Source organism: Cupressus sempervirens, chromosome 10 (assembly GCF_028749045.1).
Source record: "Cupressus sempervirens isolate cs-2001-9-10 chromosome 10, ASM2874904v1, whole genome shotgun sequence".
Classification (NCBI taxonomy): Eukaryota; Viridiplantae; Streptophyta; class Pinopsida; order Cupressales; family Cupressaceae; genus Cupressus; species Cupressus sempervirens.
In genome coordinates, this window is record NC_143127.1 from 16,524,654 (window position 1) to 16,544,582 (window position 19,929).

At 37.3% G+C, this 19,929-nt stretch overlaps 1 protein-coding gene across 7 annotated transcripts in view; it reads right to left on the bottom strand.

Annotated features, from left to right (window-relative positions):
* LOC149532341 (nicotinate phosphoribosyltransferase 1-like) overlaps positions 1 to 19,929 on the bottom strand; it is a 199,517-nt gene that overhangs the window by 41,504 nt on the left and 138,084 nt on the right. For all 7 annotated transcript variants that reach the window (XM_089807210.1, XM_089807211.1, XM_089807215.1 and 4 more), the window contains 2 exons: positions 6,703 to 6,819; positions 6,562 to 6,620 (listed from right to left, as the gene is read on the bottom strand). In XM_089807210.1, coding sequence (XP_089663336.1) covers positions 6,562 to 6,620; positions 6,703 to 6,819 — 176 coding nt within the window. The remainder of the gene's footprint in view (positions 1 to 6,561; positions 6,621 to 6,702; positions 6,820 to 19,929) is intronic.

Below are 19,929 nucleotides of genomic sequence, written 5' to 3' on the forward strand. Positions count from 1 at the left end.
CACTTAGCTCTACTAAATAAGTTATATTTGAGAATTTCAAGTATGGTAGGAACACGATTGCTAAGTTTGGCCATGGGATTTCTCTTGGCCAATATTCACATGGGCTACACAAACCTCAAAATGCTTTCTTTATTCAACAAATGAGTTTTTCAAGTATTATGTTGGTGTTTCTATGAGTCTAAATCCACTTGGAAAATAGATGTCTCCTTTTCAACCCCATGCATTCTCTTTATGGAGCTTTACAATGGGAGAAACAGAGATCACCTCTATAGCTTGTCTACAACATTCTTAGAGTTAGAATCATAATGCTTCATATTCAAAAGAAAGAAAACAATGCTATACATGCAGTTTTCAATGTCAAAAAACCTATCAGTCAAACGTGTTCAACATCATATCAAAGAATTCCTTATAAAGAAAAATCATGCAAAGATCAAACAAGGAACAGACTTGGCCAATGTAAAGAAACGGATTCTTTTAAGGCAATCATCTATCAAAAGGGGCCTATGGAAGTTGTATGGGCTAGTCCACCAAAGGATCACAAATTGTCATGCCACGACTCTTTCAAGGTTCAACTACCAGAACAAGGCACTAAAAAACATTCTTCACCGTGACGAATTCCCCCGAATCAATGTAGTGATGAGAGAAATTGCAGAGCGATGAGAAATCACATATCTATAATTTAAGACCTCAAATGCGATCCTCCATTCCTCTTTCATGTGAAGGAACTAAGAGATGTGTTATCATTGATCTCAACATATGTCTCTATTCTGACAGTGTTGCAAAGGCAGGTTGTTGGAATGTAAAGTGGAAAGAATGGATCAGCGTGGCTACTACATTCACAGTTATCAATTGCCGAGGATCGGTTTAAGGTAGGAGATAACTATGGTGGATTTATTAGAGACTGGTATTCTATGTTCAAGAAGAGTTCAAGAATAGATAGGGTGACAGTGTTTGGATTGGTAAGCTTTAGTATGACAGAGTTAGCTGATGCAAAGTTAGAGGTGTACAAAGGACTTGGCTGTGAGTCCCTGACTGAATTTGTGTGTGCTTATGAGGATTGTTGAGCAGGTTGCTAGAGTGACAGAATTGAAGCATTCAAGAATAACAGTGTTCATGGTCGATCTAATGATGTAGTGTTTACCAATGGATTGTGGTGTGATTTATGGAGTTGTTGCACGTTTGAGGATGTTGTTAACGATCTTTTCTATGTACTAGTAGACATACAAAGGATCACCTTGTAAATTGAGTCATATTAAGTAAATATTTTGTAATTAGTTGTTTAGTGAGGCCAACCTTGTTTATCTCTACAAGGTTGATGAATTGTTTAAAAGAATGGAATCAATTTTAGTTGCGAGAGTGAGTGGTGTGTAAGGATGTGAGCCATGTATTGGTGACCATGTATAAGTGGAATCTTATGTACTTCATCAGAACTGATCATGCATGTTGGAAATGCTACTAGCCAATTCATAAAGTTGTGGATTGTTGTCCACCATTGGATTGTTGTCCAGTTGTAATTCTAAGGCAATGGAACTTTCTTTGAGCAGTAAGCTCTAGGCAGTGTGCTTGAATGCAAGTGCAATTCTTGTTGTAATAAGTTATACTTTTAATAGGGTAAAGTTCATTATGGGTTTCAAGCTCACTGTGATTTTTCCCCTAACAGTGTTTCCAGACAAAAATGTTGATGTTATTTGTTGTGGATCTGTTCTTACATGTTTTACATTCTGATCTATGGTTTAATGGTTTAGTTCTGCACATTAATTAAAGTTTTCCAAGGTTAGGTCCAAACTGATTCAGCCCCCTGCTGTTGCTACTTCTAACAGAGCCTTCCCCTCAGGCAGAGCTGCTCTTGCATGTTTACTCTCTTAAATCCCTAACAGAGGAATGAAGTGGGATAATTGTTATTGTCTACTATAAATTTCATTGTTCGCAGATTGTGTTTCCATACAGCCCAACAAACTCTTGCATTAAATCTGTTAACTTGAAGATTTTTAATTCGAAAAGAACATGACATTTCCCCACCACAAAAAAAATCCTGGCCAATGTAAGTGTTGAAAATATTTTCATTGATGTCAAGAGCATTCCATGGAGATTGATTAGAAAGATTATCATTGATGTCAACAATTGGAGAGAGATAAATAAGCAACGATAAGACATGTCTTGAGAAGAGACTTGGAATACATTGAGGACCTAAATAAGTTATAAAGAAAGCAATTTAGATGAGAAGCAGCGATCTATAATAATGAACACATACCTGACTTAATGAAACAAGATAGCCTACTTGATTTGGTAGTTAATTATATGTTTAAATGCTTCTCTTATAATGGCCGACTCATAATTGTTTGTTAGTTGGTTAAAACAACAATTAATAAGTAGTGATTCTAAAATGTGGTGATATGTTTAGCAATCAAGACAGACAAAAAGGAATTTGAAAGAAGATTGAAATAATGCATCGATTCTTTCATTGTAAGCAGTGAACAGAATTCACCATTATCAGTTTATCTACAGAAATAAGAAGACCAGTTTTTTTGTTAATGAAGGGATGCAGATACCAACAAGAGGTTATCAATGAGGATTAATATAATATAAGAAACAAAGATAAAGATAAAATGCAGTTGAGTAGATTTACAATGTGATTAGAAACGGAACACATACAACAGTGATTAATTGTCGATTATATTCATTGAAATGAACAGAAAATAAACTTGTGGAGGGTGCGACTTGTTTGAGAGAATGAAGCATGTGGAAGACAATTTATATTAATTGGAAACAAAGAACATGAGTCGGCGACCTTGTTAAGGGCGTAAATAATATTATTGTATAAGGCAGCACTTAGAAGAGAACCAAATAAAAAAAGATAATGAAAGCAACTTCATTAAGGACAATGGAAGTGGCACTAATCAATATATTATGCAGTGATATGATTTGTTTCCTTGAACAGAGTGAAACATATTTCTAAAATGTGATCTGTTAGATAGCAGAAATTAGCAGAGATACTATTCAGAGTTATTAAGCAAATGGTTGTCAATTAAGTGAGGTGGTGTTTTCTTGATTGATGTGCAAACAAATTTCTAAAGAGATTGCCAAGTACAAGTTACGGCAGGTTGTGAAAAGTTCAATATACTGGTTCTTTAGTCATCTTGTATTATGGCATAATTTGTTTGTCCAAATTATGTGATTCATTTAAAAGAAACGTCAATTAAGATGTAAAGGTTTAGTTTGCAAGGAGAAGATGTGACTAATGAAAAGACTAATATGAAGAGATGTATCCCTTCATAAATAAACTTGATGGTATAAAGGAACATCAAATGAGAATTGAGAAGTCTGAAGAATAAGAGAGTGAGAAAGATACAGAAGTTATATTTAATTCAGATTTGTAAGGGTCGCCCTCTCTTGGTAAAGAGGCATGTTGAGTACCATACAAGGAGATGAATGAGATGTGTGTAAGTGCCTTAATATAGTATCTTATGCAGATTTGTGAATCATTTGTGGCAGATCTATAAAGGAGAAGGTATGCAGATTTGGTGGCAAGAATAAATGCACATTTGCTATAAAAAAAATCAGATTTGATGAGAAGAATATGATGAGTTCATAGCAGATTTTGAGCTGAAGATCGTGACCATTTTGTAGAGATTTATGGCCAAGTAAAAACTGTTTGAAGAAGAGAATTAAAGCATCCATCATCTGTTGTAGAAGCAACGTTGTTAAGGTGGAAGTTAGAATGAGGGGTTGGTTCCTCGAGGGCAAGTGCTCATGAATTAGAATGAGGGGTTGGTGCCTCTTGTGGGTTAAGCACTCACGAATTGAACAAGGCATTGGTGCCTAAAGTGAATTAATATTTACAAATTTGTGAGAGAAGTTTCTAATATATAAGAAGCTATTTTGCCCTGGTCTTCTCCCATAAGTATTTCCACATAAATTGTGTGTTCAATATATCATGCTCATGTAAATATTGTCATTGATGTCAAGGACACTTATGTAAAGATATTCTAAAGATTGTCATTGATGTCAACGGTGTCCAGTAGAGATTATTGTAGTACTATATCATTGATGAAGCAGATTTTTGTCATACTGTGTGTGAAATGTGTGATACACATTTGTATTTAGCAAGAAGTAATGTCTAAGAGCATTAGTATTCAGTCATCTTTAAATATCTGTGAATACCATGATGCAACAAGTAATCTTCATCCATAAGGTGGCAAGGGATCAATTATATAGCAGTGATATTATGCAAACAAAAAAAAAGTGATTCATAGAGTGATAAGCAAACAACTGATAAAGTCAGAAAATGTGAGCACAGATTAAGTAAGTGATACTCAAAAATAAAAGCACAACAATCATAATGAAATGGAAGACAGTAATCCAGAAGAAGATCAGCTCCAGAACATGAATGGTGCGATTCTCTTAAGGAAATATATCCAAAAAGAAGCAATAGAAATTATTATTAAGGCAGTAATGAATGTGTTACATAGAGACGAAAATATGATTGAGGAGGGAATAGCTGATGATACGGAGAAGACTTAATTATCATAAAGAAGCGGTGCATGCTCTGCAAAAGAATTATTAGTTAATATAGAGTGATTACTTCATAAAGAAGCGGTGTGCATGCTCTGCAAGAGAAACATATTGATAGAATGCAGCGATTGAAGTTAAGATCCAAAATTATAAAGAGCGGCAATTAGTATGAGAAACAAACCACAAATGGTTTAGAAGTCATTAGTAAAGAGCAGTGATCTCCAAATGGCAGCAATTAACATCAAGTTCAGAAAATAAATTAGTAAAGAAAACAAATGAGAGAAAAAAAAATAAGACAAACAGAACAAACAATAACAAAAAAACAGAAAAAGACAAAAGTAGGCAATGCTCGGTTTGGGAACGGTGATCTTTTACGAGGGAAACAAATGTGATTAATAAGGTCTTATGCAAAACAAAATATAATAGCGATTCATTAAGATAAGCAAAAAATATTAATATCTTATGTTTTTGAAGAGGTGTCTTGATTGATAAGAAGATGCAGTTTGTTTAAGAAGCATGGTTTTATTCTACACATAAGCAACTCTTTATATGCAGAAAATTTGTGAAGGGATACAATATTGTTGGTAAAAAACAATAATTATAATTAAACAAACAGCAGTGATTAATAAATAGGGCACGTCTCTCCAAGAAGTGCGTATGGAAAGGAGTATGACTTTTAGATTCAAAGGTAATGAGTTTGTGAAGTGTGAGTGTTGTGTGGAATTAAAAAAATATCATTTAAGCAGAGCAAAAGTATTAAGTAGATATATAAGAAATAAAGGGGTGAAGATGAAGAGTATTTCAGATCTATTTCAAGAAAAGATGTTGCCCTTGTAAACAAGAGCAGAAATTTATCTGAAGAATTGCCACGTTTTGATCAGACTTACAAAGACTTGCACCTTCCAAAGTCAGATCTGTGAGAAAAGTTTATTGTGTGGGCTATGATCAGCATTGATAAAGGATATTGTGTGGGCCGTGAACAGATTTGATAAAGAAGAATGTCTTATATACACTTGTAGATTCATGTGGGAAGAAAAGAATATATGAAGAGTATATGCAGATATGTGAGGAAGATATGTAATCGATCAAGATAGATTTGTGAAAAGACCATAATCCTTTGGAGGAGTAAAATATAGGAACAAAAGAGTAAATATTTTAGGCAAATTTGTAAAGAGAAGAAAATTTAATTGTCCATCATTCATTGTAGAAGCAACATTCAAAGGTGAAACCTTCATTTGGAGGTTGCTAACTCATACAAGAAGAGACTAGACTCTATTGCTAAGTTACTGATTCCATTGGGTTGGTGCCTACAAATTCAGGAGTGGGAGCTGATGCTTCCAATGGGTTGGTGCTCACAAACTGAGTTAGGGGTTGGTACCTGTAGTAGGTTGGTGAATATTTTACAAGAATAATTTCATAAAATCATTAAATTTCTGGAGTTTTTCTCATTAGGGTTTTCGTAAAACATTGTCCTATGGTGTTCTTATGTGCATGACTGTCAGAATATAGTTAAAAATACTATTGTGGTTAGTAAAGTTTAAATCGTGAAAAATTGTTGTTGTACTGATTCACACCTCCCCATCCCCAGCCCACCTCACCTCACTTCAGTATAATTGTGCGCTCTTCAAAAGCATAATACTTGGACCTTATGTGAATGACAAATGTGGAATGAACTTTATTATAGTATTGACATACATATACTTATCACACCGGAAAAGTAAGTTTACTGTTATACTAGTTCACAGCTCCTCCCCCACAAGCATAACTATGTTCTCAACAATAGGAATGTAAGAGTAGCTCTCATTTATCTCTCATTTACCAACCCAAAAACTTAGGGGTCAACCGCACCCTTAATATATCACTAGAGTCTAGAACAAACATATTGGCTACACAACTTTCTAATAAATAGGAAAGATGTATATAGTTGTAAATGAGCTAATGACCTTTAATGAATAACACAATATTCATCTTCTTTTGCCCAATCAATAAATTCATCAACATACAACAATTTCAACACATGAACAAGAATACAAAATTAGCATAACGCACCCTAAATCATGGAGGGCAAGAGCAACGGCACAAAAATTGGGTATGCCACTTCTCATAACCTGCCATAAACACTCTCATTAGTGTCAGCTGTTAACAATTAAATAGAAACTCACATGCATCAAATATAAATACACAACCTACATCGTAAGTGTCCACAAGAGCTTGGAAATTCGTTGGAAAAGCTAGCGCATAAGATATGAATGCTGCTATCTCACTAGTATTCGTGTCAGAGAAACTTCCCCTCAAAGAATCTGCCGCCTGGGTGATTGTTACAGAAATAAATATTTACTAATATTACAAGAAACTAAATTTTCTAAGTGGATGAAGCATTATTTAACAGATGACACTAAAATTCAAAATGACATTCCAAGGACAATAAACAATATTCTAGAAGAATAAACTTACACTATTAAATATGCCTTCTAAAGAATAACTGCAAGGAAGGACCATTTCCATCAACATACTATCCCAAAGTCGTAAATCAAGTGAATGATGAACTAATGATATTTATCAAAGAATACTTCTAGCAAAGAATGCATTTTCGAAGTGCCATATTTCTATAACCTAGTATTTGTTAGATTCAACAATTAATTGGAAGAAATTTCATTACAACCCTATTTCAGAGTGTATGTGCATAGCCTTCTTGAAATTTCCCACACCATAGTATTACATCAACAATAGCTTGCTCAAACTTATAGGTTATAAACACCTTAGCTTTACCTAAACCATTTCTAAATAGTAACTTAGAAAGACTTAAGCAAATAGAAGTTACACGAAAAAATTCCTAGAGATGCTTGTTAGCATCTTGATTTATTCTCCAAGGACTCCTCACTAGGTACACCCCCTTGTATAGCTGGCAAGGGCTACATGAGGCCAAGAGGGATGGTTGTTGGCTCTTGGGACACCTCACTAGCAACACCCCCTCACACTTGGATGGCAAGAGCCATGAGAACAAGAGGGATAATTATCGGCTCTTGGGCATAGCGCATAGGATTAATGGTTTATTGACACCTCACTACTTGTATGGATGGCAAGAGCCACATGAGGCCAAAAGGGATGGTCATTGAGTCTTGGGCCTAGTGTAGAGGGTTAATGGATTATGGATCTCTCACAAGGTAAACACCTCATTTGTGGTCTAGTGTTAAACATTAATGGATTATGGATCTCTCCCTAAATAAACCACCTCATCTAGATGGCAAGAACAACATGAGGCCATGAGGGATAATAATTAGCTATTTGATCAAGTGTAAAGGGTTGATGGATTTTAGATCTCTCACTAGATACAACCCCTCATTTGGATGGCAAAAGCCACATGAAGCCAAGATGGAAAATAATTGGCTCTTGGGTCTAGTGTAGAGGTATTAACGAATTATGGATCTCTCACTAGATACACCCCCTCATCTAGATGAAAGACCCACATGCAGCCAAGAGGGCTAATAGTTGGCTCGTGGGTTAGTGTAGGAGGGTAATGGCCTATGGGAACCCCACTTGATAGGTACACCCCCTCATATGGATGGTAAAAACCATATGAGGCCAATAGGCATAATAATCAACTCTTAGAGGATTTGTTAGGGCACCCTAATGAACCCATTATCTTGCCTAACTTGTGGTTGGATTCCATCAATAAACTAAACGTATCTTGTGGTCAATTCAAAATTCCTAACCCTAGTTGCAATAATCTATGTTTTAATATCTCTAACAAGGAAGATCTATTTTAACTTGTCATCTATTATTAGTCATTTGTTGTATTTTTTTTTTTTGCTACATGTTTAGTTAATTAAATTTAACAATTATTTAATTAAAGTCTTTAGTTTGTTCCTAGGGAATTAATAATTTAATTGATTCCCCAAATGTCTTAGCATGTCGCCTTTATATGCTCTTTATCTTTTTATATCACGTTAAAATAATATTATATTAAATGGCTTTTAGGCTTTTGGAGGGAATTAGCATGTAGGCTTTATTCCCCTAGTGTTTATCATTGACTATTGGCCCTTCTTTTCCTTGTTCTCTTTTTGTCTTTTGTTGCTTGTTTTTGTTGATTTTTAATAAAGATTCTATAAATTACCTCTTTTCTCTCATTTTTTTTGTTAACCATGATTTTCTAGTATCCTCACCTACACTTCGTTGAAATTAATACTCGCTTTTGGTTATTATTTGTGCAATTGTCATCACAAAGCAACATATCATTTTAAAGGAGAAAGAAAAAGCAATGAAGTGTCATTGAAGGAATGTTTGGTATTTTGATTTGAATAATTTGTTTATGTGTAAAAACTCTAAGTCCGACCCAATAGAATTTGAAGACCACAATGCAACAATACCGAATTCCTTGTTTTATTTATAATTCAGCAAATCAAAAAAACCATACAATAATCCTTCAATTTATTGTGTGAGTGTATTGAGGAAGGAAAATTTTAAAAGATTATATAGAATTTCAAATAGAACATCAGCAATAAAAACGAAGAACCTGATTTCCGCAATGCCATTCAAGTGAGCAACTCAACTGGAAAGCCTAGTACTATCTCTAAAGAATAACAACACCAAGTGAATCCTTAACGCTGGCAAAGGGGAAGGATGGAAATGCTATTATCATAGTGCCCTCTAGTTGCAATGTGTAGCCAATATAACAGCTTTCACACACCAAGCTTGGTTGCCAGTATGCCCACGTGGAATTTTGGTGGCAAATATGCAGACCACACAAGGTTACGGCTTCACTCCCCGCCACTTGTATTCAGACACCGCCTTAGCATGTACAATTTTCCCAACCCTTGCAAATCGATTTGCAGTGTGGGTATCAAATTTGCAATCCTTAACACCAAACGTATTCCTTCAGATAAAATAAACTCCAGAGCCATAGTAGCCACAATAGGAGTGATTCAATAATTGTATATATCAACACAATTATCCAAAGTTTACAAAAATTCTTCAAAACCCTTAGCCAGGCGATAAGAGCAAATTAGATGTATGGATTCAAGATGTTTTTCTTCCCGAATGAAGTCATATTTATAAGATTTTGTGCAACCTGGCTTCACCTTGACACTTCTCACTTAAACATCCCTTTATAATATAAAGTCCACTTACTTTATAATATAAAACACCATAATAAACTACAAATACATTAAATAATCATTAAGTCTCGAAATAATTGCAATAAACATAACTTCACCAAATTAATTCGCCCAGAGCCCAAAAACGAAATGATAAGTACCCAACAATGTAAGAACTACCTTGACCAAAATGAGAATTGGCCAAAAGTGACTTACTAAAATTAGTAAGTCCAAAAATAGCAAATCCATATCAAAGACCCCCAAAACCAAACGTCAACTCACGGGGGTCGCGCTAATGAGCTAACAAATCCAAAATACAGGAACCTGCTAAATCGGGGACATTACAGTCCTCCCTCCCCACGATTGCTTGTCCTCAAGCAATCGCAATCCAGGATGTTGTAAGATATCCTTAGGCTCCCAAGTGGCATCTTCATCTAGAAGATTCTGTCACTTAACCAGAAACTCTCAAATGGTCCTCCGTCACAACTGCTTTTCTCCGGTATCAAGAATTGCTTCCAAAATCAACTCCAATCTTCCTTCATCATCTAATGGAGGCAATATAGGAGAAGGTATCACATAATGACCCAAAGGCCCCTTGAGGCGTAAGACATGAAACACATTATGAACTTTGCTATCATCAAGCAATTACAATTCACAACTCCGTCACAACTGCTTTTCTCCGGTATCAAGAATTGCTTCCAAAATCAACTCCAATCTTCCTTCATCATCCAATGGAGGCAATATAGGAGAAGGTATCACATAATGACCCAAAGGCCCCTTGAGGCGTAAGACATGAAACACATTATGAACTTTGCTATCATCAAGCAATTACAATTCATATGCCACCTCACCAATCCTCCGCACAATCCGAAAGGGTCCATAATATCGTGGCTTAATTTTCTCAGTTCCACCTTTCTTGATCGAAGACTGCCCATATGGCTACAACATCAAATAGACCATGTCCCCTAACTCAAAAGTTTGAATTGTTCTCTTTTGATCAGCACACTACTTTTGCTAATTCTATGCCCTCTAAATATTATCTTTCAAGGTCCTCACTACATCCTAGCTGTCCTGTAGCAACTCCCCAGCACTCGGTACTCTGCTATCCCCACATAACAAAATCCACAAAACTAAGCGGATCATAACCATATAGAGCTCTGAAAGGCGACATCTGTATAGTGTGATGATTGTAATTGTAACAATATTCACATAAGTGAATCCATTTTACCCACGCCTTCTGTTGAGAAGAGACATAATTCCATAGATAACCTTCAACTCACTTGTTCACTATTTCCATTTGGCCATTAGTCTGCAGATGGTAGCTAGTGCTAGGAGTCAACTCAATCCCACACAATCTAAAAATCTCTTGCCAAAAATGGCTCATAAATCTATTGTCACGGTCACTCACAATGGTTTTAGGTAAACCATGCAACCTGAAGATCTCTCTAAAAAATAATTCAACCAACTACACAGCTGAATAGGTAGTGGTAATAGGGAAGAAATGAGCATACTTCATGAGCCTATCTACTACCACATATATACAGTCCCGCCCTTGGGCTTTAGGCAAGCCCACAATGAAGTCCATGGAGATCCCTTCCCACTTCCTTTCAGGAATAGGAAGTGGTTGTAATAAACCAATAGGATATGTGTGTTCATGGTTGTTCCTCTGACAAACTGAACACTCTCGAACATAGTGATGAACATCAGTCTTCAATCTCTTCCATGTAAATCTCTCCCCAACCAATCTATAAATCTTTAAAAAACTAGGGTGACCGGCCATAGGAGAATCGTGAAATGCCTGCAGGATAACCTTACGCACATCTGACTCTAGAATCAAATATATCCTCCCTTCGTAGATAATCAACTCTCCTAAGAGCAAATATCTCTCATTTTGAATACTGCCATCTACAATACATGTTGCCCACTGATCTCTGGCATATTCAACTATAATCAAATGTCTCCAATCCTCTGAAATATCGGAAACTATACAAAGGTGAGGTCTCCTTGAAAGAGCATCTGCAACTACATTTTGAGTCCCCTTGATATAGGAGATATCAAAATCATAAGACTGAAGCTTGCTAACCCATTTTTGTTATCTCTCATTCAAATCCCTCTGCCCCAAGAAATGTCTCAGGCTATTATGATCGGTCTTGATACAAAACTTGTTTCCTACCAAATACTACCTGAATTTAGACAAAGCATGCATGATAGCTAACATCTCCTTATCATAAATGCTGAAAGTTCTCTCAGGACCCTACAGTTTCCTGCTCTCAAAAACTATGGGATGTCGATTTCGGGACAAAACGGCACCAATGCCCTCTCTGAAGGCATCACAATGCAAATCAAAAGGCCTAGAAAATTTGGTAAAGCCAATACTGGACATGAAGCCATAATAGTCTTAAACTTCTCGAAACATTCTTGTGCCTGAGCTGACCACTGAAAAGCACCTTTGCGGGGCAAATTTGTAAGGGGAGCAGCATATCATGAGAAACCGGCCAAAAACCTACAGTAAAAGGCACAAAGACCAATAAACCCTCTTAACTGTGTCAGGGTCTCTAGTGTAGGCCACTCTATAATAGCATGGATCTTATCCGGGTCCATACGAACTCCATCGGCACGGATAATATGTCCCAAATATAGTAACTATGTCATACCAAGAGCACACTTGAACTCTTTGCCATGCAAGGAAGCCTGATCCAAAATACCCAAAACTGTATCCAGATGAACCACATGATCATCCCAAGTCTTACTATAAATCAGAATATCATCAAAGAAGACCAACACAAACCTGCAGAGCTGACTATGGATCACCCTATCCATAGTAGACTAGAAAGTGGCAGGAGCATTGGTGAGATCAAAAGGCATGACCAAGAATTCAAAGTTCCCACAGTGACACCTGAATGTTGTCTTCTCTATGTCTTGCTCTCTAACCCAAATTTGATGATAGCCAGATCTCAGATCAATCTTCGAAAAATACTTTGCTCCATGCAATTCATCAATGAGCTCATCAACCCGTGGAATGGGATACTAGTTTTTTTTATGGTCCTCTTATTTAGTATCTAGTAATCAATGGACATCCAGAGGGTACCATCCTTCTTCTTCACCTTAACAACTGAAGAAGCGAATGGGGACTTACTTGGCCTGATATGCCCCTAATCAAGTAGCTCCTGAATGGTCTTCTCAATCTCATCTTTGAGCCTCTTCGGATAGCATTAAGGAATAATCATAATAGGCTTAGTGCCCTCCTCTAGCTCAATAATATGCTCAATCCTGCGATCTGGTGGCCTACCAAGGGGTAAATCATTAAACACTTTAGAGTGTTTAATCCTCAACTGTTGGATATCAGGATGATATTCTGCCTCCTCAATATTCTTTTGAGTTGGCATAATTCTACACTCTACTACCCAATCAACAATATCCTCATGACGAACCAAGTGCTACATCCGCCTAAGTGAAATTTTCTTCAGCTCATTGTTATGGATTGCTTTAAGAACTTGGGGCTGTCCATCCTTAATGAACCTCATCTCCATCGTCTCTGTGCTCAAGTAAATATCCTTAAGTGTGTGTAACCATGCCATACCAAGGACTATATCTATCCCCCCATGTCCACCACATAAAAATCTACAATGAAAGCATATGTATTAAGCTTCACAGGAAGATTTGCTACACTTCAAGGTGTAACCATCAGCTACCTATACCTGTAGGCCCTCGAAATCCTCAGTCTACAGACCCCTCTTGGTAACCAAATGAGCATCAATGAAATTATAAATAGCTCCCGTATCAAATAAAGCAACAATACCCTATCCAACTATGAGCCCATGCATCCGAAAAGCACCCTCCTTCCTCATACTGGATAAGTAAGCTACCTTGAGGTTGGAATCATCCACCTCATCATCAACATCATCACTCGTACACTGGTCCTATTCACTATCCCCAAATGGCTCCTGAAAATAAGCACTACCATCATCATCGTAGAATCAATCCATCATCCTATTTTTACCCTTAGGCTTCATAGGACAGTTGTGGTTGACATCATAGGGACCCCTGTAATAGAAACACAACTTCCTCCTCAAATCATTAATTGTTTCTTGGTCCAAGGGTGTTGTAGCAAGACGCTTACCCTCAACCTTCTCCTCTCTCCGGGGAGGTGTCCTATCATAGGAGGACGTAGCAAGGTTTGAGGCAAACTTGCCTCTAGGTGTCAAGGCCTCTAAATTATGGGCCTTTTTTATTGCCTCCCATAATAATGGGGGGTCTAATGATTTAACCCACCCCCTGAGTGGCTTAGCAAGGCCCTCAATGAAATGCATAACCCTCGTCCGCTCAGATATGTCATACACCATCACTGACAACCTCTAGAACTCACTGATGAATACCTCCAAACGAGTTGTCTGTCATAACTAAGCCAACTCCCTAAAATAAACCTCAGGATCCTTCTTGTCAAAACATTCTATCAATCTATCAACAAACTCCTGGTATGATATGATCTAATCATGATGGAGGCATACTAAACCATGAAACCACCAATTGTGCGTAACTCCACCAAGGTGAAGCACAACAAACATATTGGCATCCTCCTCAGTCATAAGACGCAAAGCAAGGTAGGTGTCGAGCGTGTGGACCCAAGCTCTAGTAGTCACTCTATCGCTCCCATCAAAATGAGCCAATGTCGTCTTACCAGTTGCCTGCTGAAGCTCAGTATACCTAGGCCGATGTCTGTCAGTAGCAGGCCTACCCTTGGAATGTTCACGATTTTGTGTCAAATATCTATCAAAACTCAAGTTATCCTTTAATGCCTAAGGAAGAGCATCCCACTCATGAAAATGAGTTAGAACATCATCAACAAATGGAGCAACATTAGAACTCGTGCTAACTGTATCCAATTCGGGTCTCAAGAAAGTGGGTCTCTCTAGCCTATCTTGAGCACCAATATAACCTGTCTTGTCCACCCTGTCATCCATCCTGACATGATCCTCGGGTCTTGTGCCTATCATCAGTCATGGGCCCCGCATCCACACATGACCTGTAGGAACCAACCGAAACATCTTGGTCTCTCTCTCTCTACCCTGATCCCGAGGCAAAGCTAACTGCTGCAAGGTGTTAGACAATTGTTAGAGAACACCTATCATTTGTTAATGCCCCACTGCGATATTTCAAAATGCTTGCAAGGCATCTCTATCAACCTAAGCATCAGTAGCACGTTGCCTAAAGCCACCAAAACCACCCGTATTACATATCGAGCCAAACTGAATCTCTGGCTCTCCCTCTCCAGGAGGTACATTTTGATCCTGTTGGGTGTAGTGCATACCTGGCACAAACCTTCGATCACCATCCGTACCTCAAGATGCAGAATGACCGAAATATGCCTCTGATAATTTCTGAGCCCAATTACTGCAGGCTGGCAGGAAACCGCTTTGATACCACTGTAAGTCCGACCCAATAGAATTTGAAGACCACAATGCACTAGTATCGAATTCCTTGTTTTATTTATAATTCAACAAATCGAAAAAACCATACAATAATCCTTCAATTTATTGTGTGATTGTATTGAGGAAGGAAAATTTTAAAAGATCATATAGAATTTCAAATAGAACATCAGCAATAAAAACAAAGAACCTGATTTCCACAATGCCAAACAAGTGAGCAACTCAGCTGGAAAGACCAATACCGTCTCTAAGGAATAACAACACCAAGTGAATCCTTAACGACGACAAAGGAGAAGGACGGCAATGTTGTTATCACAACGCCCTCCAATTGCAATGTGTGGCAGTTAAAAAAAAATTCACACCCACCAAGCTTGGTCGCCAGTATGCCCAAGTGGAATGTTGGTGGAAAATGTGCACACCACACAAGGTTACGGCTTGACTCCCAGCCACTTGTATTTAGACACTGCCTTAGCATATACAATTTTCCCAACCCTTGCAAATCGATTTGCAATGTGGATATCGAATTTGCAATCCTTAACACCAAACGTATTCCTTTAGATAAATATACTCCAAAGCCATAGTAGCCACAGTAGGAGTGATTCAATAATTGTATATATCAGCACAATTATCCAAAGTTCATAGAAATTCTTCAAAACCCTCAGCCAAGCAATAAGAGCAAATTACATGTATGAATTCAAGATGCTTTTCTTCCCGAATGAAGTCATATTTATAAGATTTTGTGCAACCTAGCTTCACCTTAACACTTCTCACTTAAATATCCCTTTATAATATGAAGTCCACTTACTTTATAATATAAAGCACCATAATAAACTACCAATACATTAAATAATCATTAAGTCTCAAAATAATTGCAATAAAAATGACTTCACTAGATTAATTCGCCCAAAGCCCAAAAATAGAATGATAAGTACCCAACAATGTCAGAACTACCTTGACCAAAATAGGAACTAGCCAAAAGCGACTTACTAAAATTAGTAAGTCCAAAAATAGCAAATACATATCAAAGACCCCCAAAACCGAACGTCAACTCATGGGGGTCGCGCTGATGAGCTAACAAATCCAAAATCCAAGAACCTACTAAATCGAGGACATTACATTATGCGTTTCGTTACAATAATCTTATTGGTTGAGATTAGGATTTTATTATAATGGTTCTATGGCTTTCCTAGTTGGCTTAATCATGTTATACTAGTTTCCTTAATTTTCTTGATACACATGGTAAAAGCGATATATAGGTTTAGATCTTACATTTTGTTCAATTTGGAGCTTTTTTTGTAAAATTTACCTGGGGTACAACCTGATGAGCAAAAGGGAACCTTTGTGAATAAAAATATGTATGAATGAGAAGCCAAGGTGTGTCATTTATTGGTGACCCTAATAACTGGACGATGTAAGGCTTTCTATGCCTCCAAGATCTATAGTTACACCCAACAGTTGAATCCTTTGAGGGCTAATAGTATAGAGAAAGGATGGAATTTGAATCTCAAAGAGCTGGTCCATATTTGGAAGGGTGGCTGCATTATTAAGGTCATCTTCCCTGACAAGATAAAGACGGCCAATAAACAAAATTCACAACTTCCTAACTCGATGGTTGATGCTGATTTTGCTAGAGAGATGGTCAAGAGGAAGGCAGGAATCTTGAAGGAGAGTAGTGAGTATGGCCATTAATCCCAAGATGAATACCTTGGAATGAATGTCAACCTTGAGTACGTTGACACCCACCATTGTGTCCAACTTCCTACTAATCTTGTCCAAGCTAAGCATGACTTGTTTGAAGCTCATACTTCTGAGTAAACTAATTGCTCTGGGCTTTCTTCATAGGATAGACCAAGATTAAGGTGCAAGAGAGGCAATAGATTGGAAATCTGTTGGATGCGTTTGGGGCTTCTTATGATGCTTTAGAGTGGTTGTAAAAGGGAAGGGACAGGTCTATTACATATAGGTTAGGCAGGGACTTGGACTTGTATTATAACGTGTGAAAGAGAATCTTCAAGGAATAGGATTCTTGTGCAGATTTTACATCCTAGGTATGCTAATTACTGGTCGGTGTTTCATCAAGATATGGACATATCTCCTAATGATACCTCTAACATTTAGAGAGAGTCTATTTGGTGTTGTGGAGAATATTGTTCTTGTTGAGAGGGAGTCTCAACATCAATGACCCTTACTATGTGCTAAAATACACATTTCTCTGAGACAAAGAGATATAGGTGAAAGCCCTTAAGGGATATTGCTCTTCCACTAATGGGAGTGGCCATGGTGGATGTCATGTTGATAGACTCCATGATGACATCAATGGACTCCATGATGAGAAATTGTGTGTATGCTTATTTTGACTCATGGGAGTAGCCATTGTGGATGCCATGTTGAGAGACTCCATGACGACATCGTGTTGAGTAACTCCAAAATGAGCACTTGTATACATGCTTCATTCTACAAATGGGAATAGTCATGGTGTATGCCGTGTGGAGTGACTCCATGACATATTTTGTGATAAATTATATTCCAAAAATGGGTGTACCCATTGTGGGTGTCCTGTTAGTGACTCCGTGACATTATCACATTAAGGGATTTTGTATTAAATTATTTCCACAACTTGGTGTAGCCATTAAGGGTATCATATCATGTTGAGAGACTCCATGACATTGAATATCTGGAAAGATACCTCCCTAGCTAAGAGGGAGTGTTGATGTTATAGTTGTGTGAGTTATCTTTCTCTCCTTTATTTGAAATAAACAAATATATTATTCAGCATGTAAGATCATCTTCTTTGTATCAAGGCAATGAAGGGTGAAGACAATGAGTGGTCTCCACTATTTAACAACAAGCCAATGAAGGGTCAAGGAAATTTTGAATTCTTCCAAGAGGAATTCGTATAAAGATATATAAATTGATATCTTGTGTTTCTAGATATTAATACAGAAGTAGTATTTATCATTGCCTGTAGATGATAGGATTGTTGTTAATCATCCCTTCAGTTTAAGCATTAAGTTCGGGCAAATTGTATTTCAAACATCGCACATTCATCATATGTACAAGTTGATGGCTTGTATTTTCACCATTCTAAATTTTTGAAAAGTCTACTGTGAAAATTCAAGTTACATATGTGTTATTAGGGTTCAGATGTCTTTGTTGCAGAGGTTTTGCTAAGAGAAGCCCTAGTTTTTGTCCTTGTATGCCTTTCCCTTTTTATCTTTTTCATTTCCTTGGTTTTAAACTCTTAAATCAATCTTTTATATGTGCCTTTTCGCATTTGAAGAAAGTTGACCTTATTTTTAAGTCGTGATGTTGCAATTCCTTCTTAAGCACCACATCTCTAGTCTAGTGATCCTTAGCTATTTTAAGGTTGCAATGGTGCAGCACGGTTTGCTCAATGGTTTTTGTAGCATCTTCGTGGTTAGTTGTGATGGTTCAGCTTGGCCAGCGATGCTGCGAAAGACTTCTTGACATGAGATCTCCAAAGTTATAAAAGTTTATAAGCATGCCAAGTGGAGTGATATAGAAAGGTGCTATGGCATAGCAGATTTCAAAGTGGAGAAGTGACGATCAATGGAAAATTAAACTGTGAAGCTCCTTTGCAGTTTTGAGTCCTTACTGATAATGGTAAGTGGAGATGAGGAGATTAACCTTGTTGGCGACTTTGCACAGTTAAGAATGGAGTTTGAACTAACAGTCATGATGTAGCGAGAGGGTTGTATAGTGCAAAGGTTTTCATTCACGCTGGATCTCGCAGCTAAAAGACATAAGGTTAATAAATGTTGCGAAACAACGAAAAAAGGAATATAATTGTGTTCACCACTTCTCTAGATGCTCTGAAGGTATAAAGAAATAGAGTTGCGATGTGGCAATCAACTATAAAGAAAGACATTGACAATAGGTCTCGGCTTTATTGGTTTCCATTTTTCATAACTGTTGTGACCTAGCAATGAAGTAATAATATGGTTTTCACTGCTTCGCGGAGCTGAAGGCTTAATAGAAAATATGGGTCGCATAAGGTTAATAAAGGTTGCAAAACAATGAAAAAAGGAATATAACTATGTTTGTGTAATGTCCCCAATTTTGTCGGCATCAAAGTTTCAAGGATTAGCCTATTATTGTGATCCTCTTAGGCTAATTATTGTGGATAGAGGGCCCTTTGTGGCAATGCCTTGGCTTGCGGGGTCTTATCTTCCCACATTTCAGTAAGCTACAGGATGGTCTTCATTTGGCTCAGATTGTATTACAGAAGTAATTGGTAAAATATTTATTATTAATAGAGACCGAAAGGTCATTCTATGCACAAGAACTAAACAATGTTTCCTTAGGAAAGGATCGTAAAGAATAGAAACATTATATTCTAACAGAGAAAGCTAAAAAAGCGAAAGCTAACTAGATATTTACAATAGATTACCATTACCTAATAATAGACGACTATCTATGATTGTAATACCCTCCCTTAATGGTTAATCTATCCAGAACACAAGTTGTCCTCTAAATTTGACAAACTTATAAGGACCAAGAGGCTTGGTGAGAATGTCTGTTGTCTGATCTGTGGCAGGAACATACTACAAATCTATAGTCTCGTCTTCAACCACCTGTCGTATGTAATGACAGTGAACATCCACATGCTTGGTTCGTTCATGGAAGATTGGATTTCATGATAACTTGATAATGCCTCCGTTATCAAAAATAGAGGAGTCAATCCTGCTAGTGACATTTGCATATCCCCAAGCATCCGACGAAGCCAAACAGCTTCACATCCTACCTTAAAAGTCCCTCTGTATTCCGCCTACGTAGAGGAGAGAGAATCTGACTATTGCTTCTTACTAGTCCATGTGATTGCATTGGATCCCAAACTGAACACATATCTAGAAGTTGACTTTTTACCATCAACATGG